This window comes from Helicoverpa armigera, chromosome 13 (genome assembly GCF_030705265.1).
Source record: "Helicoverpa armigera isolate CAAS_96S chromosome 13, ASM3070526v1, whole genome shotgun sequence".
Taxonomy (NCBI): domain Eukaryota; kingdom Metazoa; phylum Arthropoda; class Insecta; order Lepidoptera; family Noctuidae; genus Helicoverpa; species Helicoverpa armigera.
The window spans coordinates 4,866,919-4,892,803 of NC_087132.1; the positions used below are offsets into that span (position 1 = coordinate 4,866,919).

At 35.3% G+C, this 25,885-nt stretch overlaps 4 protein-coding genes across 7 annotated transcripts; 2 read left to right on the forward strand and 2 right to left on the reverse strand.

Moving 5' to 3' along the window:
* Positions 1-125: 125 nt before the first annotated feature.
* LOC110371659 (uncharacterized) lies at positions 126-3,082 on the reverse strand. Of its 2 annotated transcripts, none has more exons than XM_021328009.3 (3): positions 2,813-3,082; positions 2,509-2,618; positions 126-2,402 (listed from the first exon to the last, which is right to left on the reverse strand). In XM_021328009.3, the coding sequence occupies exons 1-3, from the start codon at positions 2,880-2,882 to the stop codon at positions 1,857-1,859; spliced, it is 726 nt and encodes a 241-aa protein (XP_021183684.1). In that variant the 5' UTR covers positions 2,883-3,082; the 3' UTR covers positions 126-1,856. The 2 variants fall into 2 exon arrangements, with proteins under 2 accessions (XP_021183684.1, XP_021183683.1); XM_021328008.3 differs by having other exon boundaries at positions 2,503-2,618.
* An 873-nt stretch (positions 3,083-3,955) lies between these two features.
* On the forward strand, positions 3,956-12,955 carry LOC110371620 (E3 ubiquitin-protein ligase TRIM9). 2 transcript variants are annotated; one of them, XM_049840346.2, is made up of 10 exons: positions 3,956-4,848; positions 4,928-5,023; positions 5,125-5,358; positions 6,152-6,299; positions 6,390-6,416; positions 6,917-7,059; positions 8,192-8,330; positions 8,596-8,826; positions 9,207-9,379; positions 9,760-12,955. In XM_049840346.2, the coding sequence occupies exons 1-10, from the start codon at positions 4,168-4,170 to the stop codon at positions 9,892-9,894; spliced, it is 2,007 nt and encodes a 668-aa protein (XP_049696303.1). In that variant the 5' UTR covers positions 3,956-4,167; the 3' UTR covers positions 9,895-12,955. The 2 variants fall into 2 exon arrangements, with proteins under 2 accessions (XP_049696303.1, XP_049696304.1); XM_049840347.2 differs by lacking the exon at positions 6,390-6,416.
* Positions 12,956-13,926: 971 nt separating this feature from the next.
* Positions 13,927-20,955, reverse strand: LOC110371680 (ATP-dependent RNA helicase me31b). Of its 2 annotated transcripts, none has more exons than XM_021328036.3 (8): positions 20,831-20,955; positions 20,175-20,401; positions 20,010-20,091; positions 17,893-18,099; positions 17,536-17,707; positions 17,303-17,453; positions 16,988-17,183; positions 13,927-16,895 (listed from the first exon to the last, which is right to left on the reverse strand). In XM_021328036.3, exons 2-8 carry the CDS (start codon positions 20,240-20,242, stop codon positions 16,443-16,445), a joined length of 1,329 nt encoding a protein of 442 aa, XP_021183711.1. In that variant the 5' UTR covers positions 20,243-20,401; positions 20,831-20,955; the 3' UTR covers positions 13,927-16,442. The 2 variants fall into 2 exon arrangements, with proteins under 2 accessions (XP_021183711.1, XP_021183710.1); XM_021328035.3 differs by lacking the exon at positions 20,831-20,955 and adding an exon at positions 20,556-20,688.
* An 896-nt stretch (positions 20,956-21,851) lies between these two features.
* Positions 21,852-24,310, forward strand: LOC110371673 (WW domain-binding protein 4). Its single transcript, XM_021328024.3, has 7 exons — positions 21,852-22,092; positions 22,181-22,253; positions 22,460-22,651; positions 22,891-23,035; positions 23,229-23,328; positions 23,512-23,694; positions 24,069-24,310. Coding segments are annotated over exons 1-7 (891 nt in total). The 5' UTR covers positions 21,852-22,090; the 3' UTR covers positions 24,265-24,310.
* The last annotated feature ends 1,575 nt before the right edge of the window (positions 24,311-25,885 follow it).

Here is a 25,885-nt window from a genome sequence, read left to right on the forward strand (position 1 = left end):
AGTTTGTGCCTAGATGTTAAAAATATTAAACATTGTCACCAGTTCAACACCATGCAAAAAATAAAGTATTGTTACACAAGCTCATTTTAACAGAAATATGTATGGAGGTAATTCAAAAATACATAGAGAATCCATATTATTTATTATTTCTATGTAGATAAATGACTTAGCGCTATCCACGAGGGGAGCTATTAGCTGCAATCTTAGGCACCTTACATGGAATATCTTATATTAGTAACTGACTATTACCAGTCACAAGGAAAGCTCCAAATTATGTATCTATACTCCATTTGAGAATTATTCATATTTATTCAGGCACCACTACACAAGTTTTATAAGCAGTAACCAAACAGCCATATAAACACAATTTGAATATATTTAAGCATTTATATACTTTCTTCATCGGGTGTACTATGCCCAATCGAATGACAAATAATCGAATGCCAATTGATCGACCACTATAAATCGAAATTCTAAATACTCGAACATTCATAATATCGAATGGTTATTAAATCGAACATTCAATACATCGCGCAGTCAATACATCGAGTGTTCAAAATATCGAATGTTCGTTTGATCGAGCGTTAAATGCATCACATATTCATCCTATAGAAAAATCTTTATTTTTTATGAAAACAAGAAAAACTCAAAATTTATGAATAATTTATAAATTTTAATGTAGTTTTTATTATTTAACATTTTTTCAATCGCATTATCATCCCTTTTGCCTCTTTTTTGTAAGGTAGGTCTTCCCAATCCCGCGTTTTCCTTTTCAATTCACACAAAATTTTAAAATTTACCTTTAAAAGATGAGAATTAAAGATTAAAATGTGATTTATTAGTAAATTTTGAGTTTTTCTTGTTGTCATAAAAAATAAAGATTTTTCGATAAGATGAATATGTGATGCATTTAACGCTCGATCAAACGAACATTCGATATTTTGAACACTCGATGTATTGACTGTGCGATGTATTGAATGTTCGATTTAATAACCATTCGATATTATGAATGTTCGAGTATTTAGAATTTCGATTTATAGTGGTCGATCAATTGGCATTCGATTATTTGTCATTCGACTTCTTCATCTTATAAGAATCTTCCTGGAGAGCCATAAGTTGTATAATACTTTCAAAGCACATTTTCTAAGGAGTATGCTTAGGCTGGTAGAAGAAAATTTAAATATAAAATGTTTTTTTTAATGATTTACATAAGCTAACAGTAGTAGTGGTATTAATACCCCTCAGTATTTATTCATTATTTTTTTATATTTAATATTAACTCTGTAAGTTAAATATAATAGTCAGCTAATAAATGCAATCTAATAAACTTTTTAATGCAAAATATAGTAGTACTTTGGATTATATTTGAATTATATAGTAGTACTTTGGATTATATTTGAAGAACTTTTGAATAAGGACATGAAAAATTACTTTGAGGTATCTAATCATCACATCTAATGTTAAATTAGGTAAAATAACAAAAAAGCATTTAATTTGTGTATTCCCTGCTAACAGTTGAAACATTCTTCGTAAGGCCCCAGGTATAATAAATATAATATTTTAACATGCATGGTTTTCACCTTTACAAAAAAATTACAATACTTCTTTCATGCATCAGAAAGCATTTAGAATCTATATCTCTGATTACAATACACTATATACTATATTATATACAAAATCTATAAGTCTTTGACTACAGATCAAAGCTTTGTTTTCTGACATCCATACATAATTTTAATTCCATACATTTGGATTATAATATATGACAGACATCTCAAAGAATGAAAGCACATTTGCAGTTCCTTCAAATATCATTCAAAAGTTTCTAAAGTACCAAATATTGGAACAGGAGGTCTTCAGTCTTCAATTATAGTAAAAAGATCTTTCTTAGGCTTTACAGGAATTACTGAAGATACAACCTCTAATTTATTGTCTGTATTCAGTTTAGGTTCCTTCACTGGCCTATTGTTCTCATCCTTGGATGGTTTTCTTTTTAGACTTAAAACTTTGTTGGTATATATGCCATCACTTCCATTATGATCACTAGTAGATACCTTTCTCTTCTTAGATTTAGTGACAACAAAGTCTAGGTCTGAGGAGTCATCATCAAAATCAGCATATACAGGCACAGAGCGGCCACTTCTTGTTGACCTCACAGGTTGTACTCTTGTGGTCTCTTCCACAATCTGTAGCGGTGGTGGCCAGGCAGCAAAGTTAGCAGACTGTCTAGCCTGGTGGTAGCTGTTCAGAGACATAAGTTTGATATACACAGCTAGTGTCCGAGCCTTCTCAGCTGGTGTTATAGTCGTGGGTAACAAGCTCCATGGCAAACGTCTGTCTCTTACATTTAAATACCTCCTTTTCATATTTTTTTTTGGAGAAGGACAATCAGTATTCTCAACCTGGAACATGTAAAAATATTTAATTTTTTTTCCTAAAGTGGTGTTATGTTTTATAAATACTTTATGGAAATTAAGTAATAAGACATTAAACTCATCTAACATTTACTTTGTCTCGTGCTACTTCATCTTCTTGTTCTGTCGATTTTGAATTCTTCAAAGCTTTCAAAAGGTCAGTCATTTCTTCTTTGCTGAGATTGTCTTCCTCCAATCCAAATTCTATGAAAACAGATAAAATAGGCTCGTAAATCGTGAGATTAAACTTAAAATACGAAGCAACCTGACAAACAATAAAGTTACAATAAAAAGCAGTTTTGAATTGATTCTTGAAATAATATAGGTAGTAGATTTACTCCTAACATGAATTTGATTAAAATGAATAATCTGTAAATACAATAGAACTTCTGCTTTACCGATCAATTCATTCTTCATTATCTTCATTTCGGAATCACAGCTATCGTCAGAGGAAAGCGCGGGCTCCATTTTTGAATTTATTTACTTTACACAAATAAATATATTATTTCACTAAATCTACATTCCAATATAGTATATAATTATTCAAAAGCACATAACAAAAGGATAAAAACATCGATAGTTGATAAACACAACTCCTGCAATCAATTATCTTCCTATTTACAAACTGTACAAATTTTCACTTTTGACATATGACATGAGTTTGACATGTTTGTGTTATTTTGTTTTCAACATGTCAATGTTGGCATCAATGAGGGTTTTCGATACTTTTTCTGCCGCCAGGCGGCGCTTCGTATGCGTCAGGTCCAAACAGCTGTCAAATAGTATGGAATTGTAGGTGCCGAACTTATTGTTTATTGAAATTCTGTTATATTGGAAGTGTTATTGATTATATTATGGACTACGGTCAGAATAAGGTTTCCGAACTAAAAATTGAGCTAAGAGAGAGGGTGCAAAAGTCACTGGTACTAAGGAAAAGCTTGTTGAAGAATTTGTTAACACAATATGATTTAGTTTTTTTTATTTACTCAACCGCAATAGTAAAACAATAATGCAGTGCTTTAATTATAAAATAAAAAAAAAAACACTAAAATCGTTCACTATTCATAGTAAAGATAAGCAATTTGACAGTTACCTGGACCAGACGACTCGGTGCTGCCACCTCGTGGACGCCATTTTAGAAAACCCTCATTGTGTTAAACAGGAATTTAACCCTATAACAGCTACCTAACCTTTTCTATGACTATACCCTAAATACATAAAAAAATCTAATTTACATTCAAAATACTCATAGTATATCACAATAAATATCTCACTTAAAACATACATGGCCTCGCCCTAGACTAAGATTTAACTTGCGTCGTAAGAGCATTTTTAGGCATTCATGAAACATGTAGTCTTCCGATACCTAGAGTGCTATGATAAGTCAATGATTTTTACAAAAAGAGATAGTTATGTTAGGTAAAATACACTGTAATAAATAGTAACTTAAATAAAATTAGGATTAAGATAGGAGGATGAGGATGGTTAGTAGTACGGGTTGGCACGGGTACATCTCTAGATATTTCTTTTCTCTATGGTCAGCTAAATAAAAAAGTTATGTATTCTTATCTGTGGTGTAGTGTTGCAAATGAAATGCAATGCATGTTGCGTTATTTTTTTTATTAATTTTATTTATTTTTCAATAACATGCATACAAATAAGTTAAACAATGTTTTGTATTAAACAAGAATATGTGAAGTGTAATTAAATTTATTGTCAAAGTGGGTTTAAGCTTAACTCCAATTAGAACAAAATGGAAGAAGAGATAAGATGTTTTGTTTGTAAAGAATTCTACAGGGAACCAGTCTTATTACCTTGCGGGCATGCACTTTGTAGAGTTTGTGCGGTAAATTTACAAACCCACATTCATGAAGGAGATAATCCAGCAGCCTCTAACGATTATCAAGAAGCGGACAAAGCCTCGGTGTCTAGCGAAACTGACAGTGGAGTTGTATGTGGATCAAGGCCTAATAGTTACGCAGGAACTCCGGCTGCGCCCGCGTATTCGAGCGCAGCGTTTACAATAACATGCCCATCCTGCAGTAAGTTAGTTTACCTAGACGATAATGGGGCTGAGGGTCTTCCACCGTTTCGCGTTATGCGAACTATTGTTGAGCGGTTCGGGGGTGTCACGGGAGCGCCGCCGGCTGAGGAGGCATGTCAGATGTGCGAGGGTGAGAGGCGTGCGGCCGTGGTGCGGTGCGAGCAATGCTCGGTGCGGTACTGCGCCGGCTGCCGCGACGCCTGGCACCCCACTCGCGGCCCACTGGCGCAGCACGAGCTGCGGCCGCTGGGCACCACATGCGCTGATCACGGCTCGCCCCCCGTCCTCTACTGCAACACTTGCCTGGTACCCATCTGTCAGCGCTGCCTAGCTGAGAGGCACTCCACCCATGAAACACAAGCATTGTCAATTGCTGCCAGAGCTCATAAGGTATGACTTTACTACACTTTATATTATTGTTTAATGCTAATCCAGAATATGTTAATAAAAACTGTATTCTTGATTACAGACTGAATTATCACAATCACTGCAACATCTATCTGAACAAGCCAAAGCCATGACAGAGTATATACAAATAGTTAAAGGAACAGGTGATAAAATTAATGTAAGTACTTTATTACTATGCACTCTCTACAATAATATCTCTCTTAACTCTTACAATAAAATTACATGTCATGTATAATTATTTTATCTTTTCAACCCTAGGAATCATGCGAAGAGTTAGAGAAACAAATAGATCAAACTTGTGCTGAAGTAACCCGTGCCATAGAGAGGAGACGAGATGAGTTGATCCGAGCAGCTCGTAACACAAGGTCTCAAGCCATAACCAACATGCGCTCACTTACATCACATGCAGCCCAGAAACTGAGAGAAGCAACAGCCCTGCTACACTTCTCTATTGAAGCTTTAAAAGAATCTGATCATGCAGCTTTTCTACAGGTAAGAAATAATAAAAAAATCTGTTTACTAATCCCTTTTTATTTGGGACAAGCTTCTTTAAAACAAAGTCTCATACATTCATAAGTCCATAGTACTCTTGTAATAGGGATAAGATAGTTATGTACCTATTAAAAGATGTTCTTATTTCTTGCCCCTTTTGTTAAAAGGGTCCTATCAAACATTAACATTTGAAACTATCAAATAAAGACCATCAAATCAAATGAAGAAGATATAATATTGGTGATCTAAATGATCCCTGTTGCATCACAATATTAATCATGTAATATTAGATTGACCTGATTCTAATGTGTACCGCTATCGGCAAACAGTATTATGTACTATAACACTGATAAAGCTTATCATCTATGTTAAACTGTTCCATATAAATAGCTTAGTTAAGTGTTTACGGTTTATCTAGACTTTATACCTAGTCATTTATAATAGTTATTGCATTATAGAAAAATATATGCAGCAATAATTATTCATACATCATCATAATCAATGTAACAGAATGATGAATCCTTCAATAAGAATCACAACTATTAAAATAAAAGTATTACTATCAACCATAGATTGTTGCTCCAGGTGTCTCCTATCAATATGTCAAGCTATCTGAAGCAATGTAAACAAATCCATGACACTCCTACTCAATGTGATGTAAAAGTAGAAGTGTTATCCAAACAGGGATCATATCACCATGTTTGAATTCCGTCGATAAATATAACCAGCTTGAGCCTGGTATTTGTTGATAAGTACATCCTTTACATCCTTACATAAGTGATTATTTTGTCAGGTGGGCAGCATACTGACGGCGCGTGCTCAAGAAACTGCGTCCAACCTATGTTCGTCGCTGGACTCCCCGCCCGCGGCGCCCGCGCTCACGCTCGACGTCGAGCCAGTGTTACGTACCGTCCGCAGTATGAACTTCGTGGAATGCATACGTAAGAATAACAATAAATCGGTTACCTATAATAGAAAAATGATTAGTAATCAAATTTCTTTCTATTGTTTTGCTTACATTGGATATACAGCTGCTGAATGTCTTATGGCGACATCAGGTAAACAAACTATTATTTACTATTACATGAAAATTTATTATTTACATGAAAATTTAGAATGTTAGCCGTAAGCAGAATTTATAGTATTTTAAACAATCCTAACACAGAGGCAAAATGCATTCTTCACTATTGATCTCTTTGTCCTGTATTCGAAACAACTGACATTGTCCATATATTTCTTATGTTTTAAGTCAAATTAATTTATTGAAATAAGGCTTATTAAGGCTGTAAAAACCCCCTTTCATCGCTTCCTGATGTTATGGCTGGGAATAAGACACGATGATCCAGTAATACAGATGTCTACCGCAAATAAATAATCATTACATTATACCTTTTTAAAATTAAGACTGGAAGCCGACCCCAATAGAGTTGGGAAATGGCTCGGGAGATGATGATGACGCATTTTTAGTATATTTTAAAAGATTTCTTCAATTTCGATTTTAAAAGTTTTCCTAATGGCATTTAGCAATGTTATTTTATAACATATTTTGTATGCACAGCGCCGGGTGCGCCGGAGATGGCGGTGGAGGCGTGCGCGGCGCGCGGCTGCTCGTGCACGCTGGCGTGGCGCGCGCCCGCGCAGCCGCACGCCGTGCGCGGGTACGTGCTCGAGCTCGACGACGGACTCGGCGGACCATTCCGGGTAAGACATTTAAACGAGCATGACCACTTTGGTATAATCACTGTGCCCAGTTTTCAAACATTGCTCATCAGTGATGAAACGAAGTCGAGCAGTAAAATGCTCTTCAAGAGTTTTCACTGTTGAGCAATGTTAAAAAATGAGTACATTATTGACGCATGGTCCTTTGGAACTTCAAAACTTATCTAGAAGGCTTATCATGCTCACAGCCATGATATGTCAACTAACGGCCTTCCCAATATTCTATAAAAAAAAAAATTACAGATAGATTCTCGTCAAATGTCTTTTGCCTCTCCGAATTTGGCTACTAATGACGTCGCATAGTCAAAAACACAACATATTCATAGATGATCGACTTCAAATGGAAAACCCATTTGACAAGAACAATTAACCCTTAATCAGGGAAAGAATGCCACAGTTTGTTGTACTAACTGTTACTATCAATTGTCTAACACTACAACAATACATTTTTACTTAGTACAATGATGTAGGTATATGAGAATTCACATTCATAAATGCCACCAAATATATGAGCCATTCAATTGACACTTTAGGGCGTCATGCATCCTTAATTAAATCAAGCTTCCATGTTTTGTACTGGCCATTGTTTAAACAATGGTCAGCATAGTTTATTGTGGTCGGAATTAAATGTAAACAATTCATAACCAAATTGAGTAACGGTTACACATCACAGGCCAACACTTTGAGGTTCAGTTAAGTATCACAAACCTTGAATGTTAACCTCTTACTAATAACACAGATTAAAGTTACTCCAAGACATAACCATACAATTTCATCGGTTTAGCCTTGGATTATGTTTACTCCGTGTTTATTAAACACCAATGGGGTTAGTGAGTATAATGATATCATAATATTTTCTAGCCTAAGCTAATTTGGCCTTGTCGTACCTACCTACTTTTATAGATAAGCTATCGCACCATATTGTACAACAACATTTACTATAGTTAGTGTGCTATCATTGTTTACCGAAATATTTATCATTTAGAGTAAGATAATTCTTTTCTGACGTATTTAATGATGTTTTGTTTTATAAAAAATTTAAAAATAAAGATTACAACTTTTTGTTATATTGATAAGAATACAAAAATAAACGAGTAATTGGGTTTGTTTTTAGGAAGTGTATTGCGGCCGGGAGACGGTTTGTACAATAGACGGGCTGCACTATGCGTCGCTATACAGCGCTCGAGTGAAGGCTTTCAATGGCGCCGGCGAGGGACCCTACAGTGAAGTCATTGGACTACAAACTTCTCCAGGTATACTTGAGAGCCTTTCTCAACTGTCTTAACATCTAAGAAAGATGGATTCATGGAAGGACTTCTTCATCAAAGGACACAGTCAGTTTGCCATTTTGTAAAAGTATTATTATTTACATCATGGCCGCTAGCCCACGAGCGTTGAAGTCAACGTCGCGTCGTCGTGTGGCAAGCAAAAACGTCCGTTAAACATGATGTTAAGTTTCGCATCGCCTAGAACTATTTCACAAATAAATAAATTCTCAAACTCCATTTTTACCAACAGTGGCATGGTTCACATGGGACGCTCGTTGCGCGGACGCGGAGGGCGGCGTGACGCTCGGCGCGGGAGGCCTGAGTGCGGCGGCGACGGGTTGGCAGCCGCGAGTCGCTCTCGCAGACCAGCCCCTGGCCCGCGGCCTGCACTACTGGCGTCTTCGCATCGACCGCTATGATGGTGATGCTGATCCTGCTTTTGGAATTGCGAGGGCTGATGTTGCTAGGGATAAGATGCTCGGTAAGTTATCTATAGGAAAATTTTCCAAATTAGGAGTTTTAAGGTTTCACACAAAGGGCACCGTGCAGAACGGTTGGCAAATTATTGGGTAGCTACGACCGTTGTACCGCCGACTGGTAGATATCGAAGATGTAAAATAGTTTTCGTCAATAAGTCAAACAATAGCTTCGAGTTAAATTGCAGATAAGTCTTGTAATCGCAATTAACCTGCAGCACCCTGACTCTCTACAACACGTTAGTTACAGTTTCCTTATGATGACAGATAATATCTATCATTGTATTAAACTATTCTAAAAAAGTCAGAAAGGATACCTGTTACCAAATCTGTCGCTCTTGGTCTTCGCTAGAATTGAATAACTGATGTGTTATTGTGTATACAGGCAGTGACGCGCTGGGCTGGGCGATGTACATCGACGGGGCGCGGTCGTGGTTCGTGCACGGCGGCGCGCACGGCGGGCGCGCGGCGGGCGGCATCGCGCGCGGCGCCAGCGTCGGCGTGCTGCTCGACCTCGCGCGCGGCACGCTGCGCTTCACCGTCGACGACCGTCCGCAGGTACATGTAACTACTACTCTGCTACGCTACTGCTACGATACTACGACGCCGTTACGACTGCGCTGTTGCTACGCATACCACTACTGCATTTCTGGTATTGCTACGCTTCTACTACTACGCTACTGCTGATACGCTGCTACTACTACGCTACTGATGGTACGCTACTACTACTTCTATGACTAGCTTCAGCTACTATGCGGTAGCTACAGTCTTCAAGTCAAGTCAAAATATGTATTTAGATTACGTGTTTAATCATTTTAACAATAGTCCAGGCTATCATGTCATTATAAAGGTGACGTAGTTAGAGTAGGAGAGTTACTAGTAGTATCGTTCTAATTGTTACCGAAATACACACTAATTTGTAACGTTTTCTTTCACAGGGTGATATAGCTTTCACGGGGCTTCGCGGCGCGTTCTACCCGGCAGTGTCGTTGAATCGCGGCGTCGCCGTGACACTTCAGCCCGGACTCACGCCGCCTCCAGAACTGCTGATGTCGCAGCTCGCCATCGAATGAGCGACACCAGTCACGAGCCGGATCCTCCCATCACCCGAACCCGAGGTTATCCGATGTTTGCCGAAGTGCTCTAAAATATACATACAACCCGTGCCGATAAAGAATGGGATTAGAAATGGCGGCTCATTGAGCTGGGAGCGTCAGCATAAAAATACAATAACAATAAAAACTAATAACTGAATAACGTTAAAAATATCGTTACCGTTAAAAGTGTTTCGTTATTTCATGAATTAAAATAAAGCTTATGTTAGTTAAATTTGTGATCGTTTTGAGACTACATTACGTAGGTACACACATTGTCAACAAAACCATTACCTGAATCGCGGAGAGGGTAAGGTTGGATATAAACTATTTTCGCTTCATAACTTTAAATAATCTCAAATATCCATACTAATATTATAAATGTGTAAGTAACTCTGTCTCTCTGTCTGTCTTTCACGCTAAACCACTGAACCGATTTTTATGAAATTTGGTATGGAGAATATGGAGATAGCTTGAATCCCAAGGCCTTCCTTGGGCTTAGGCTAATTTACTACTACATATGCTACTTTTTATTCGACTTCGACTTTCTACGCATTCGCAACATTCACGTGGGCAAAGGCTAGTTTTGAAATAAAAGGATGTAATAAATATAATTTAGTTTATTTCCAGTAAAATTTCACATCATGCTGGTGCCGGCAATTACCGTATCAATATCACTAAAGGGGGGGAACGCATAATCAAAGTCGTTATTTTTTTGTCAGTCGGTACCAAAGAGTGTGAGTATAGACGGAAATAATGTGCGAGCGAGAAGTGAATAGATGCGCCGCCATTTCTAATCCCATTCTTTATCGGCACGGGTAGTACGTAAAGAGCCACCGAGTGACAACGACACAAGTAAAAGAAGTTCTTATTCTTTCTTCTTCTCATTCTTGGAATGTCTTAAAATGACATCAAATTAGCAGCTCTGTAACGAATAGGCAAGTCGGTGGCTCTCTAAGATAATACAAATAATATTGGACAATATGAACTAAGTCCGTTTCCTCGTACAATTAGACTTATATACCGCCCGAGGCGACTACGTAACATGTTTGTTTGGTAGGATATATAAATAACTAAACCCAGTTGTACTTACTGTTATCGACAGATTAGCGCCGCCTTTATTTATTAGTCCGCAGTGGTGACTTCCTTTGTGATCAGCAAGTACAGTTTATAACGTCGACGAACTTAATTTACGCACATTATTTTTATAACATAGATAATTATCTAATTTAACTTAATTTTTTTACACAGTATATTGTTTGTGCCGTTTTGGTTTACGAAACTATGTAACTCGCCTATTTACAATACGCAATAGAATAACGAATTTACATTTATTGTCATTATATAAATATTTTATAATGGCCCCCATAGAAGTAAGAGGCGTTTAAAACTAACATAATATATTTTAATGTCTTTAGATAGGTATAGAAATTGGATTGTGTGAGATTTTGCTTTCTTGATTGCCTTTTCTCGAAACTGAATGCCATATAACGCTAAGATTGTGTCCATAAATGAAGTATGTGTGTAAAATACTTCATAATAAGAAAATAATTAACTTGTACTTATTAACCACAATTTGATCTCTTGAATATGAACCTTTTATTAGTCATGAACTATGAACAAATTAATGTGTAACATAATTACAAAAACATGCGCAAAACATGACATTGCAGTTAGGTATGAATATTCCCTATTTATAAGTTTAAAAGTTTTTGTGTTCTTATTTTATTTAATGTCTGATTAACAAAGTTATACATTTATGTAAGATCAGGGGACCTGAAGTGTAACTAATATTCCATTACCCACCAGAATTGTCCGTCAACCGATAATATTTGCTATTTGTTAGGCAGCTTTATTTGTATTTGATTTACCTAGATTACTTTTACTGTGAAAACAATATTTCACTTTAATTTAGCAAATTCGTCAGTGTCACTGTCATGGTCTGCGGTTGGTAGGCAGTAGCAGTAGTAAGATGTTATTAATCCACTTAAAAAATACCAATAATTATATTCAATCGATATGTGCCATAAAAATGTATTTACATACATTTTCAAACTCGCGGAATCTGTCAAAAGCGCCGAACGCAGTGAACGCTATCTCTGTGGAATAGACGTCGTTTGTGTTATGATGAAAAACGCTGATCATTTCGGTCGAAGGTCGAATGATCACAAGGAAGATCAATGTCTCGACATCAGAGTCTCAGAAGGCAGGTTTGGATTTGGAATTGAATTTGGATGCACAGGTAACAATCTGTCCGGTCGTTATGAACGGTCTCCCGCCAACTCGCGTAGACCATGGGAATGTCACTAATGAATTTGCCAATAAACTATGTGTTCAAAATTGTACTATTATTATTTCTTCGTTTTTAATGTAAATAAATAGGTATAAATATTATATTATTAAATTATTTGCAGAACGTCAGGTAGCCATTCTGATATACTAACGCGCTCTGTCTTTAAATTGACATAGGACACATAAGCCGCAGATGAAAAACACCCTATCGCTTTATGTTTAGTATAAAGAGGAAGAACAGCGATAACATGTATAAGATAATGGCTAATTAGGTTTCATTTTTTCTGAAAATATTACGGTAAAAACTGAAATACACAACGGCTATCCCAGTTAAATACAGTATTTAATTAAACTTAACACTGCCCAGAGTTATATTTTTTATTTGGTTTTTGTTTGGCTGCTAAGCGCTTGGTAGTGTCCTTATTTTTAATTTTATCTATTTAACTTTACATCTTAGATGCAAATAAATATTTCAACTTGTATGAAAAATATATATTTATTCGAAGTTCGATTGCAAAGCACGGGCGTCTACGAGAAACAACATATCTAATAGAACGTGTAATATATTTAATTTCCACACATTCAGTTTGTATCATACGAATATTAACAGGTTAAAATATCAATTTACGACGTAAATAATCATAGAATAATAAAACGGTTATTGAAATGAAACTGCTGATTTAATTACATGAACTGTATAATGTACTTAATTATGACTGATTTTCATTAAATACTTTTATTACACATCCTAATGAGTTTTATTTCTGCAGAGTAATAGAACCTGATACAAAAAAAATATACTGATGAAAAATAAATAAACATTCACATTTGTTCGCTAATGAGCAGTTTAAACACGCTTTTAATTAGGTCGACCTGTATGAAACTCTTAGTAGATTTTCTGCATGAAATACACGGTCGTCGTCGAGGGGATTATTTTTCGTCGCAAACTGTCATTAGCATATATCAATGCTCTTAAGCAGGAATTTTGGAACGTGAGGGATTTGTAACTCCGGTCCAGATTCCATCAGAGCGGAGAATTTTGGTCTGGACAGCAGTCGCCTGCTGAACTTTGTTTGAACGCGGTAACCAATTGGATAATTCTCATTTATTGAGGACTGGCTTTTGCCCGCAACTTCGTTCGCGTGGAATAGTGACTACCAGCACATTTTTGATTTGACCAATAGATGGCGCTAAATGTCCGGAATAATTATATTTTTTTTTTTTTTTTTTGTAATAAAAACTATCCTATGTCCTTTCTCAAGTTTCAAACTATGTCTGTACCAAATTTCACACAAATCGGTTCAGTAGTTTAGGCGTGAAGAAAAGACAGACAGAGTTACTTTAGCATTTATAATATTAGTTTGGATGAAAACGGTTGAGACCTTTCACGAAAGCCAAAAAAATCAAAATCTTTTTATTTCACATAGGCCTTTGCAGGCACCTATGAAACGTCACATTAGTTGCACGGTTCCAAAAAGTTGGACTCATGGAGAAGAGCCGGCAAGAAACTCCATGTTGACTCAACGCAACGTTGAGTATGTTCCGCTTTCATACCAAACCACGACTTAACCGATAGAGACGATATCTGGAATAGAGTCCCCTGGAGATAGGCTACTTCCTATCCGGTCTGGGAAGTAGTTCCCATGGCATATAAACATGTCCCAAATAATAGATGTATAGGAAAATAACAAAATGTTATGTATAAAATGAAAGAGAAAATGGCGTGAAGAGTTTATTTTTGGCCTGTTTTTTAACAACAATATATTTCTGAAATAGATAAAAACAAGATAAACAATTATTAAATTACAGAATATGCCACTGCCAATATAGTTCACTCTAGAATGTATACTTTTCGACACATATTTTGTATAAGAGCATGATTTATTGAAACTATAACATCTATATAAAATCTTATCTGATATGCTTTCTATTTCGGGTTTCAAAATCTGGTGTAGCTAAGATCATAATTATTACTTCCCTTACTGTCGGATTAGCTGCAACGTTGATTCAAGATACATTTTATCAATAGTATAATTCGTTAACGCGTAAAAGCAACACAAGGTTACTTGGTCTGTCATATCACTATGCGCATAATAAACTGAAAATAAGAGATCAAATACTGCGCATAAGCTTGACTATCACTTAAGAGCGTTGTTTTCATTTGTTTTTTATTTCAAATTTTAATTAAAATACGCTATTTCCGAGTATTGAGTCTGTTATCCTTATCAGACAGATACAGCAACCCAGAATCAACGTCGTTACATGTTTTGTTAATGTATTATTCGGAATATTGCCATTTTATTTTATTAACCTGCGCCATTTCGTAACATTAAATGGTCGGTTACATTTACACATACTTCGAGATTATCGGAAGACTAAATAATTAAATGTATAGTTAGAAGGTACACGCACAATCTATCTTAATCCTGTTACTCATGATCAGCAACACAGATGATTATATTTTCTCATTACATCCAATTATTCTGTATATTTTAATAGCTATAAACATTATTATAATCGCTGTGTTGCTGGGTGTACCATGGAACCATCATCAACCTTTATCACAGATATATTTTGTCAAAATCATTTTCCCTGACTCACAACATTTGAATGCAATTTCCACCAAATATTAATTGAAATCCAAGCTTTCATGTTCCAAAACAACCCTTATACTAAATACAATCGTCAATCAGCAAAGCAATCTTCAAAAACAATTGTCAACTTGGTCTATCCTTAAGTTACAACCTGCATTTGCACCAATGCTTTTCTTATAGGTCAAATCTAACAGGCTAATAAAATAAATAATACTTGACGCTTAGTGTATATATAAAATATCTGAAACACCGAAATTTCAGTCCAAATTTAAGTTTGTAATTAATCTTCTTACAAACAGCTAATTTGTTTGACAGTTTAAAATGTTAAAAAATACTTGTGAAATAAATTGTAAATTGACAGTAGGACATATGTACATAAGCGAAACTTGAGATTGTACCGAGTAACAAAACAAAGATATATTTAGTAGACCAAATATAAAATATTCGACAAACTTTGATTGTACTCTATACTTCCTGTAAGTTGGCTAACCAAATTAACTCTTCACTTGACATCCCGAATCTTTTTTATCCCCAGAGAGCAGATGGTGATTTCGTTCATCAAAACGAAGCTCTCAAAATTTATTTCCCCAAGTATGAGCAATGTGCCATATCTGCAAGCCGTAACAGAATGGTTCATTCCTCAACTTATGTCACAGCTCCTGGCAAATGTTAGGTTTTTATGCAACAAGACATTTTCTTAACCAGATAAAGCTTGGAGGACTTATGAGCAGGATTACTTTATCACATATTTATTATTGCCAATAAAGAATATGTTTTGTGGATAAGAATAAAAGACTATTATAAGTTGTCTTTTTAGTGAATGCCTCCAGCCTTATTTTAGACTGCAAATTACTGAACTCTGTGACAAACCGCTACAATTGAAAATGAAATCATATAATATGACAACACAATTCTGCAAGGGTTAGTCAAAATGATACTTCACATAGACCAAAATTAAACTGAAATTTTTATATTCATTTTGATTTTACTCAGATTTTCATGATCAGTTAAATTTGTCTGAAAAGATATGTATCATAATGACCATCCTTTTTACAACTACGGCTTGATGACCAACATTGTTTCAAGCGGTCAGAAACAACATGATTTACACTGAAATGTTTCTTCATTTTACAATCGATGTTGTTTGAGCTAGACTTAATACCTACCCAACCTCACAGAATTTGAAGTTTTTTTTATTGAAAATTAATCTGGTGCTAGCTCAAACTTATATATGGTGTGGGCAGGTATTTGTGATATCAGCAGAAAGTCAACCACAATTTATGTAAGATGATGGACAAATCTAGGTAGACTCTCACAGATGCTCAAATAAATATTTTTTATATTTTAACATTGTAGGAATTCGCACACAATATCCAATATGGACAAAGTACACAAGATACCTTTTTGTTTATGTCCTGATGTGTGGTTTATTTACACTTTAAAAAAGTAACCCATTCAGGTCAAAGTCTTACTCACGATAAACTATTTACACTCACATTTTGTTACAATAAATTCATTACACTTTTTTACAAATAAGTTTTTTGTTTTTAAAGATTTAAACTATGTAGTTCCTTTCACCAGTCAGCAAGTCCAGTTAGTAGCGGGGCGCTAGCGCGCGGGCGGTGCGGCGGCGGCACGGCGTTACTTGTCGGCCGAGTCGTCGTCGTCCGGACGCGCCACGTACAGCGCGGGGTCGATCACCTTCGGGATCGGCTTGATCTCCGTGCCCAGCTCCTGCTCGATGCGGTGCAGGGCGAAACGGTCTTCATACGTGATTAGATTGATGGCAATACCCAAGTGGCCGAAGCGTCCCGAGCGGCCGATACGATGTAGGTAGGTCTCGGCCATACGCGGGAAATCAAAATTGATGACGACGTTGACGGCTTGCACGTCGATACCTCTAGTGAAGAGGTCAGAACACACAAGGTTGCGGCAGAGGCCCGCGCGGAAGTCGTGGAACACACGATTGCGGTGCGCCTGCGCCATGCGCGCATGAATGTAGTAACAGCAATAACCAAGCTCTGTTATCTTCTTCGCGAGCAGCTCCACACGCTGAGTTGAATTACAGAATATTATAGACTGGTTTATTTGCAACTGAAACAGAGATACAGTATTATTATTAATTACATATTTATATATAACACAATATTTTTATAGAATAATATACAACAAAATATAAAAATTACCTTTGAAAAAAGTGTATTTAAACAATGCACTTTCTGCCTCTCTTGTACAAATGCATAGTACTGTGTAACTCCTTTCAGTGTTAATTCCTCCATGAGATTAATCTCATACGGCTCTCTTAAATGTTTTTCCATGAACTGTTTCACACTCAGTGGGAAGGTAGCAGAGAACAGCAAGATCTGGCGTTCTTTGGGTAATCTGTGAAGTTACAAATCTGTTACTTGAAATGAAAAATTACTTGATTTGAAATAATATTATTTTCTCAAGCAACAAGCTTTATTTGCAAACCACATATTGTAATAACAATGTTAGCATACCGTGAAATAACCATATCAAGCATTCCTTTGAAGTCTTGAGAAAGAAGTTTGTCTGCCTCATCAAGAACCAGCATCCTGCACTGGTCCATCTTGGCAACTTGCTTATCCATGAGATCAATCATACGACCCGGCGTAGCTATAATAACTTGAACTGAAACAAAACAATTATATATAAATATGTAAAACTTATCAATATCAATTCAAGTAATATTGAATTAAAACAGGATCTTTACCATTTTGATATATACGCATAATGTCATCCCGGAGATTAGTACCTCCTGTAGTAACCATTACACGAATATCTGTGTGTTTTGCCAGTTCAATGCAAATTTGTGATGTCTGGAGCGCTAACTCCCTAGTTGGTACCACAATTAAAGCTTGAATAGCATCTTTTTTGGGATCCACCTAAATATGGACAAATAAAAGTTTTGTAATACCAGTTGTATCTAAGAACATGCTTATAGACTTTAAATCAAATCAGTATGTACGGGTTTTGTCACTTATAAAGAAGTGAAGGGGAATCCAAAAATATCATCATGAAAGTCTAAACAAAAATGTACAGTAATAATGTTAAAAATATTGTATCAAACCTGTTCTAAAACCGGAATACAATAAGCGCCAGTTTTGCCAGTTCCATTTTTAGCTCTTGCAAGGACATCTTTACCACTGAGTGCGATAGGAATAGAAGCCTCTTGAATGGGGGAAGGTTTTTCCCATCCTTTCTCAAAAATGCCCATCAGCAGCTCACGTTTTAGGCAAAACTCTTCAAACTCATTACCTCTTGTGTCTGTTACATCCTTTAATCCAAAAAGATTCAATTTTATTCATTGAGGCTTACAACTTTTTACTTTGGACTTTGTTCAACTAGATGTGTTCCTTCCACATGCATAAACTTACACACACATATAAAGTTTGAAGTAGCCCTCGGAATGTGGATGCAGATTAAATTGTTTTGGTGCTGTTATTATTCATACCTTACCAATTTCGCGTTATGATGAGTACCCTGACAGATCTAATTTTTCCCTGCGACACATACTGCTTTAGAGGAATAAAAATTACCAAAAATAATTTATTTAAAAATACGGTATTTTCTTTAAATACCCAGGAACATATTTTTAATTCACTATGTAAAGATTAATTGTTTATATAGGTAGAATGAATACTAATATCTTTATACAAACTCTTTTGTAAAAAAAAAAACAGGTACTTGCGAAAAACTTGATTTTAGGACTATTTTATTTGATTTAATAGGTTTTTAGTGACTGGAATTACTAAAGCCTAACTAAAGTTTGTCAGTGTTTTGAAAAACAATGCAGTTTAAACAACTGATTACTGTACCTTTATATTATATGAACACTATGCATATTTGGTTTAAATTTCACAAATAAAAATGGTTTATGCTAAGATTTATGGCAATGTTAAGAGCTTGGTATTTTACTGTTAACCACTATGTTTACATTTACTTAGGAAGAGTATAGCTTTCCAACAATAGGTTTGGAGCCTTTAGGGAACAAATATGTTTCCTCTATTATTATTATTAACTAGCCACCCGCCCCGGCTTCGCACGGGTGCGTGCGTCACGTCGGATTTAATGGATGCTGTACATAGTAACCTTCGTCTTCGATAACTCTATTTATTTAAAAAAAACATCGCATCACGCATCAAAATCTGTTGCGTCGTTTTAAAGATTTAAGCATACATGTATATTATATACAGACAGAAAAAGCGACTTTGTTTTATACTATGTAGTGATATAGTAAAAGGAAACAGGTATATTTAATACTGAGCTGATTTGAAAAAATCTTTCTTTTTTGGGTAGCTACCACTATTCCCAAGTAAAATATTGCTGTCAATAGATCCTAAGGGATGGGAATGAAGCTGCGGAAAAACAGAGTGTAACATAACTATGAGTTTAAAGAATAAAATCATCAATCATAAAATTGAATCTGACAAATGGAGGAAGGAAAGATAGCAGAGATTCCAAAAGGAACGTATGTTAGGTGCCATCCTTTAACGTGTGGTAGGCATGATCTGTTGCTAAAACTAGGTGTTCAGGTTCCTTGCCAAATCAAAACCAATCTGTTAAAGATAAATGAGTGACAAGATTGCTCTTGATTGATTTGTGATTTTATTTTGAAAATAATAAAGAGCAGAGCTAGTAGTGTCCTTGTTGCCTGAAACACCCACATTACTTGTGCACTTGGTCTTATAATATTTTGTGTTATGATATCTCCGCTGGTCATTTTGTTCTCCATGAATGTGAAGTACATCAATAAAGATTGATAAGTTACCAAATAAACAAAAAATTTATGTAGTGTTCACCTTTAAATCTTCAACTATATTTGCCATTTTATTTGCAAACCCCTTCATTATTTTAAATTATAGATAGTGTTTAATTTTCGTTAAGTGTCATCACTAAAGTATCAGTTATGCACTGCCAGGTCACTCACCATAAGCATAAGGCGAAAGTACCTACTTTAAATGCATGTATAATAGTTCAAGTTAATTATTTTTCTTCAAACTACTTCATTGAACATTGTTCATTTATGCAATGCTTTAAATATGTGAAAAAAAAAATCAAATAAAAAAATATAAATAACATTTGTTGTTATACTAACGAAGAACTGTATCAGTAAAAAAATTGTTAGACTAAAGATTGGTTTTATTTCTGACAAATAAAAAAGTGAGGGTAGTGAGTTTTACTTACACTAGTCTTTATTCTCCTGTCTTTCGGGGGTATTTTTAATTTTGATTTCCAACCGATGTCATCGATACTTTTATCGACATCACTGAAAAAAAGTAACGATTTTTATTAAAATTATTATTCTTTACGATTTTAGTAAGTACAGCAGCAACAAAGAAATATACGAACCCCTTATTCTGACTGGTCATACTGTTTCCGACGTGATTACTTGAACTAATTCTATTTTCGGTCATCATTTTGCCAAATAATCCCACTAGGGACACGACTAAAATTAGAAACTTAGAATCACAATTCTTTGTCCAAGTCCGACACTAAACAAATTTTACGATAAGTCACTTTTCGACACATAAGCTATTTAGAAGTTTATCACGTTCACCAACTTAGTCCGGGGATATCTGAAACAATAAATAGACCATAGTCAATTATCAATATAGTATAGATAGGTACGCCACAGCAAGATAGGTAAACGAGATTACGAGACGCGTCAACAAGCACCAAAATAAGTACAAATAATTACAAAACACCAAAATCTATGTTGCAAACAAATACCTGTTATAACTAATGCCACTAGGATAAAGAGTATTAAATTTAATGCTAAATTATTAAGTATTTAAACGCGAACACAGCAAGATTAGAAAGATTACAAGGGATAAAACAAAGTCGTAGTTTTATCTTCAAATTTTAATATGGCCGCCAAGAAATATATAAATGACAAGTAGTTAATAGGGTCTGTAAATAATATAAAGGTTGAGTAATAAGTTCATTTAAATCGTTATCTGGGGAAAGTAAATTAAAATCATGCAATATTCATAAATAAACATTACCTTGATAAAATTCTACAAAAGACGACGACACTCGATACTCGACGACGACATCACAATGTAACCAAAACAGTGTTGCCAATTCATCCCAAGCTACAACAGTAAATATATTTTTGAAACATAAACATACGACACACCTAAAATCGGTGAAAATTCAGTATTGTAAGAAACAACCATTTATGTCCATAAAGGAAGCGAAAATTACAAAAAAGGGAACCAACGACTTTTATTTCAACTGGTTCATTATCCACATCGTAGACACTTAAGGAACAAGCATAAGGGCATCGATATGTGCTTCGTATTACACAAAGCTTTCCAAATTATAAATACATAATATCACATTATATCTCTCTATTTAATAGTATATTTAAAATGTGGCTAAGATGTAAGTAGTAGTAGAAAAGTGCAAATACATGAATAACAGTTACTTGATTTAAGCAATAGGTTATCAGTTTAAAAGTCCTATCAAGATGGTTTACCTTTAATCAAGTTCCTACTCAAATGAAGTATAGGGATTTTCTTAATAAGTACGTCGTCTTCACTACTATTTCCTTACATAGCTGAGTTGATTTTGGTTCATGCGCTACTAGCGACACTTTTACAGTTACCGGCAGACTCCTAGCTTATGTATATTCTAAGCCCCGGAATATTTTCCATTTCTGTATTGTCTTCGACTTTTCAGGAATCAATTAACTTCTTATACATTTTGCATAGAAAAACAGAAGTTCCGAACCCAAAAAGAAAAATAGGACCCAATTGATAAGACGGTCCCTGGAAGGTCTTAGTTTAACTTCGAAACTTCTTACAGTGTAAAGAATATATTGGAGTGCATTTGAATTTTAAAAACTTTCGGAGTTTAAAAAACTGCGAACGATAAGATCAGGCCTGATATCTAATATTAACTTACGTAAAATATTATTTTATATTAATTGTATTCCCCACTTTAATTAAGCAGTTGAAACTTTCACCTTAATCTCCTCTATGGTTGCTTGGTACATACTAAAATCCAAACTGTCACTATGACATTCTGTCTGCTGTCAATTGTCTGTCGTCTGGTTGGTTTGATATTATTGCTTTGCTAAACTTTGCTTTTCGACTTTCGAAGTAAATACATAAAACGTAACAAATGTGTGCTAAATGATAAACTTCTTGTATTGAAGCGACTTGTGATAGTCGTCGGTTGTTGTCTAGAACATATATTCCTCAAAAGGGAAAACCTTATATTTCTCTATAATATTCCTTGCCTTTCTTTAGAACTACACGATGTAAGTTGTTTTAGCAAGAAGTTGGAAAAAAATATACACAAATAAACTTAATATAATAATTAATAATTGTATTTACGTTATATTTCAGGACTGAATATTGGAAGTCTCAGGCAAGAAAATATTGTGAGTTTTGCAAATGTTGGTTTGCTGATAACAAAGTAGTAAGTAATGTAGCATTTAAATTTTCAAAATTATGTATGCATGATTTGTACAAGCTGCATTCTTCACAAAGCTCTGTTTGAGTTCTATGAAATGTAATACCTATTACTATTACTATAATTTGGAAGGACAACTTGTTAGTGTCAGAGTTTGTTCAATATTAGTTCAACTTGGTTTATGATATACTTATCAAAGTTGTACATTTCAGTCAATTTCATTTCATGAGAATGGTAAGCGTCACAAGGAAAATGTTCAGAAACATATATCACAGCTCAGTAAGAAGAGTGCTAAAGAATTCAAGCAGAAAGAGAAGATTGATGATGATATCAAGAAGATGGAAGCAGCTGCCATGGCTGCTTACTTGAAAGATGTTCAGAACAATGCAGACCTAACATCACAGGTGAATCATTTTATTTCTTTTGTTGTTTGATAGATATTCTAACTGAATACTATCAAGCTGTATAACAGTATTATAACACAAAACAGATGAATCTATGGATATTGTGCAATGTTATTTTGAATAAAGTGTCTACAAAGTATGGCACTTTGTTGACCTCACCTTTTTGCAGAGTATAAATGAAGTACTGTTACTTTTTACTTTCAGAGTATAAATGAAATTCTGTTATTTTTTATTTCCAGAGTATAAATGAAATATTGACTCAGAGCGGTAGCAGTGAAGCCACTGTAGTTGTGGCTAACATGCCCACCACAAAGGCACCACCCTCATGGGAAGAAGTTAAAAGTGAAGATGGTAGCTCTTATTACTGGAACACTGTTACAAATGGTATTTATCCAACTTCAATTGGCAGATTATAATTAACCTAGCCATTGTATACATTAACCTATAAGAGCAAAGTACACAACGTCATATATCCTATATGCGAAGCAATTTAATTAATTCATCTGAAGATCAGACATAATGTCTAAATTAAAAGTATTGTCAATTAAATGAAATATGTATTTTTTTTTTATTCTAGAAACAACCTGGGATGCTCCTGATGAGTATGTATCAATAGCTGAACAAGAAAAAAATAAATTAAAAGAAGAATCACAAGAGAAAAAGAAACAGAAAATAAAGTGAGTGAAGTCCTTCATAGACTAGGCGAAAATAATAATTGTAGTATCGACTAGAAATGCAAATTGCAGTGAGCAAGATGCCTTGTCTTCAAAGGCTCTAAGTGGGGTAGGAATACGTATATCTGGCACCTTAAGTATATTTCTCATATTAATAACTGTTCCATTTATTTGTTTGGATTTCAGGAAGCAACAACAAAAGCAAGCTCAAAAAGAGGTGCATAAGGAAGTTAATGCTCACATAGCTAGAGAGAAAATGAGAGAGTTAGCAGTTAAGAAAGATCCAGAACCACCTAAAAAGTTCTTTGATTATGGACCAGCTCCGCGCGCCAGTAAACCTTATGGATCCTGGACGCCAGTAGTCACTCAGTAAGTCAAAATAATGTACAGATTATTCAAAACTCTCCTATTGAATAAAGCTCAGAGGTAAATATTAACGGTAAGGCACGGATCAGTTCCAACACGCTTCAGCTGCGCCGTGTCGTGCCGTGCCGTTGATGTGTGCCATGACCTAAATGCTCATTCCTTAAGTCGTCACTCAGTATGTGCTTGCATAAGGCATTAGTGAGCCCTTCATAAAATGCAATGTGGTTTGCCGGGTTTTTGATGCAGTTGACAATTTTGTCAGCACTGGCTGCTTTTATACTGACAAAAACTGCAATTTTCCCTTGAAAATGGACAACTGTCAACTGCACAAAACATTTGGCACCCCTATACTTACCTACATACTATATATTTTTCAGACCCGTCGAAAATGTGGATCTCCAGCTACCAAAAATTGAGAAGGAGTTGCCACCACCCCCAGTTGTTATGCAACCCGAAATTATTCAGTTTAAGGAGAAACGCGTAGAGTCACTCGGAGATGAACCCGTCGAATTCAAGAAGAGAAAGTTTAATAACCCTAAGAGAAATATGCGCCAAAAGACAGATGATGATTGAATTATCGATGTCAAGGAAATAAAATAAATCTGTAAATAAAATCAAAGCGTGTTTTGCTTTTAAATACTTTTTTTAAATAGGGTGTCGTAACTCATCTGCTAGCCTTTTCCCAACTACCGATTTTGGGATTAACTTTCATTTTAACCGGATGATTAGATATCTGAGTTCCAGTGTTTTACATGGACCGACTTCTTATATGATCTCAACCCAATTAGGGCAACCCGATAATCCTTTGTTAGACTTGACCAACTGGGGCCCGATTCTCATTCAATAATGAATCATTTTGGCTGCAAATGATTAACTATTGCAATATGATTGTAGAGCAAACTACCGTATAGACCAAAATCACCAAAATAGCAGACCAATCGAATGTCGTTGGAATACGATTGGTCTTATATTAGTAGCAGAATGGCCGATATGGTTAAAACTGCTATTGCGATCATATTGCTATTCGATTTTGACATTATTAACTTAGGAGAATCGGGCCCCAAATCTCTCACCGGTCGTGTCGGATTTTCTGTCCCATCGGCCAATGACAGTGAAGGAATAGTGAGTGTACTTGTGCCTGCGCAAATGCTCATTCACTATAATAAGTCCTGCGCAGCTGGCTGATCTCCTTGTATGAGAATAACCGCCAAGGCTGAAATCGGCTTTAGATGTAATACTTAGTTATTTAATGCAATAATTTATTGCCAATAAACAAAACAATACATATCAAGCTCGAGCCATTTACCTTTAGGCTCTACATCCGATATATCCCAGAGCTCCTTGAAAATAAACTGCTACAAAATATGAAAAGTTAAGGAAATGAAACCATAGGTACTCTGTTGTCGGTAATTACTCACCTTTGTAGGACTTCACCTCTGCAAAGAAGGGTTCCCCTAATTTGAAAAAATGTTTATGTTCAGTGTTTATTAAAGAGATGGGTCTTCAGGAATGTTTAAGTTTTTATTGTCAAGTAAGTATATACGGAAAGGTTTCGAAATAAATAGGTAACTACCTGTTTACCTAACTAGCTAACTTATATTGAATGGTCATATTTTTTTCACACCACGTCTATCGACAATTTTCCCTTTTCAGTAGGTGGTATCTGAACAAGTATATGTATACATAGGTAGCTACCTCACAATCTATGCTGCTAGTGCGGTTAGCTTTCGACGTTGATAGAAATAGGTACCTACACATGCACCTTGGTGGAATCCTACCTAGGTATCTACTAATATTATAAATTCGAAAGCTTGTATGTATGGATGTTTGTTTCTCTTTCACACAATAGGTAAATATGGATTTTGATAAACAGTACCTACCTACCTAAAATACCTCCGTAGCTAATAGAATAAATATATATCACTTAAGCTGCATTTTAACCGTGGGTGGATAGGTACTAGGAATAAAAAATAAAAACAACATAATAAAACATTGATGGTAAACTTAGGAACGTTTTATGTGAATAATAAATCACAAAGTCGACCTATGTGATCTTCGCAAATACAAAAAATCTGTATTATTTTGTATTCAAAAAACGAAGATATTTTTGTCATTGTGAACAGGATTCAGGATTTAGTCTATAATAGCTACCTAACTCATTCTTATTAGGCGCCAAGAAATGTAAATAAGTATT

Excerpts from the sequence above, each read along its gene's own strand:
- LOC110371659 (XM_021328008.3), bottom strand. The coding sequence starts at position 2,882 with ATGGAGCCCGCGCTTTCCTCTGACGATAGCTGTGATTCCGAAATGAAG. Across the intron at positions 2,619-2,812 it reads AATGAAGAATGAATTGATCG|AATTTGGATTGGAGGAAGAC; the intron begins GTAAAGCAGAAG and ends CTGTTTTCATAG. Across the intron at positions 2,403-2,502 it reads TAGCACGAGACAAAGTAAAT|GTTGAGAATACTGATTGTCC; the intron begins GTTAGATGAGTT and ends TACATGTTCCAG.
- LOC110371680 (XM_021328036.3), bottom strand. The coding sequence starts at position 20,242 with ATGATGACCGAAAATAGAATTAGTTCAAGTAATCACGTCGGAAACAGT. Across the intron at positions 17,708-17,892 it reads GTATTCCGGTTTTAGAACAG|GTGGATCCCAAAAAAGATGC; the intron begins GTTTGATACAAT and ends GTCCATATTTAG. Across the intron at positions 17,454-17,535 it reads TATGCGTATATATCAAAATG|TTCAAGTTATTATAGCTACG; the intron begins GTAAAGATCCTG and ends GTTTTGTTTCAG.
- LOC110371620 (XM_049840346.2), top strand. The coding sequence starts at position 4,168 with ATGGAAGAAGAGATAAGATGTTTTGTTTGTAAAGAATTCTACAGGGAA. Across the intron at positions 4,849-4,927 it reads TTGCTGCCAGAGCTCATAAG|ACTGAATTATCACAATCACT; the intron begins GTATGACTTTAC and ends TCTTGATTACAG. Across the intron at positions 5,024-5,124 it reads GAACAGGTGATAAAATTAAT|GAATCATGCGAAGAGTTAGA; the intron begins GTAAGTACTTTA and ends TTTCAACCCTAG.
- LOC110371673 (XM_021328024.3), top strand. Across the intron at positions 23,036-23,228 it reads CTGGAACACTGTTACAAATG|AAACAACCTGGGATGCTCCT; the intron begins GTATTTATCCAA and ends TTTTTATTCTAG. Across the intron at positions 23,695-24,068 it reads TGGACGCCAGTAGTCACTCA|ACCCGTCGAAAATGTGGATC; the intron begins GTAAGTCAAAAT and ends TATATTTTTCAG.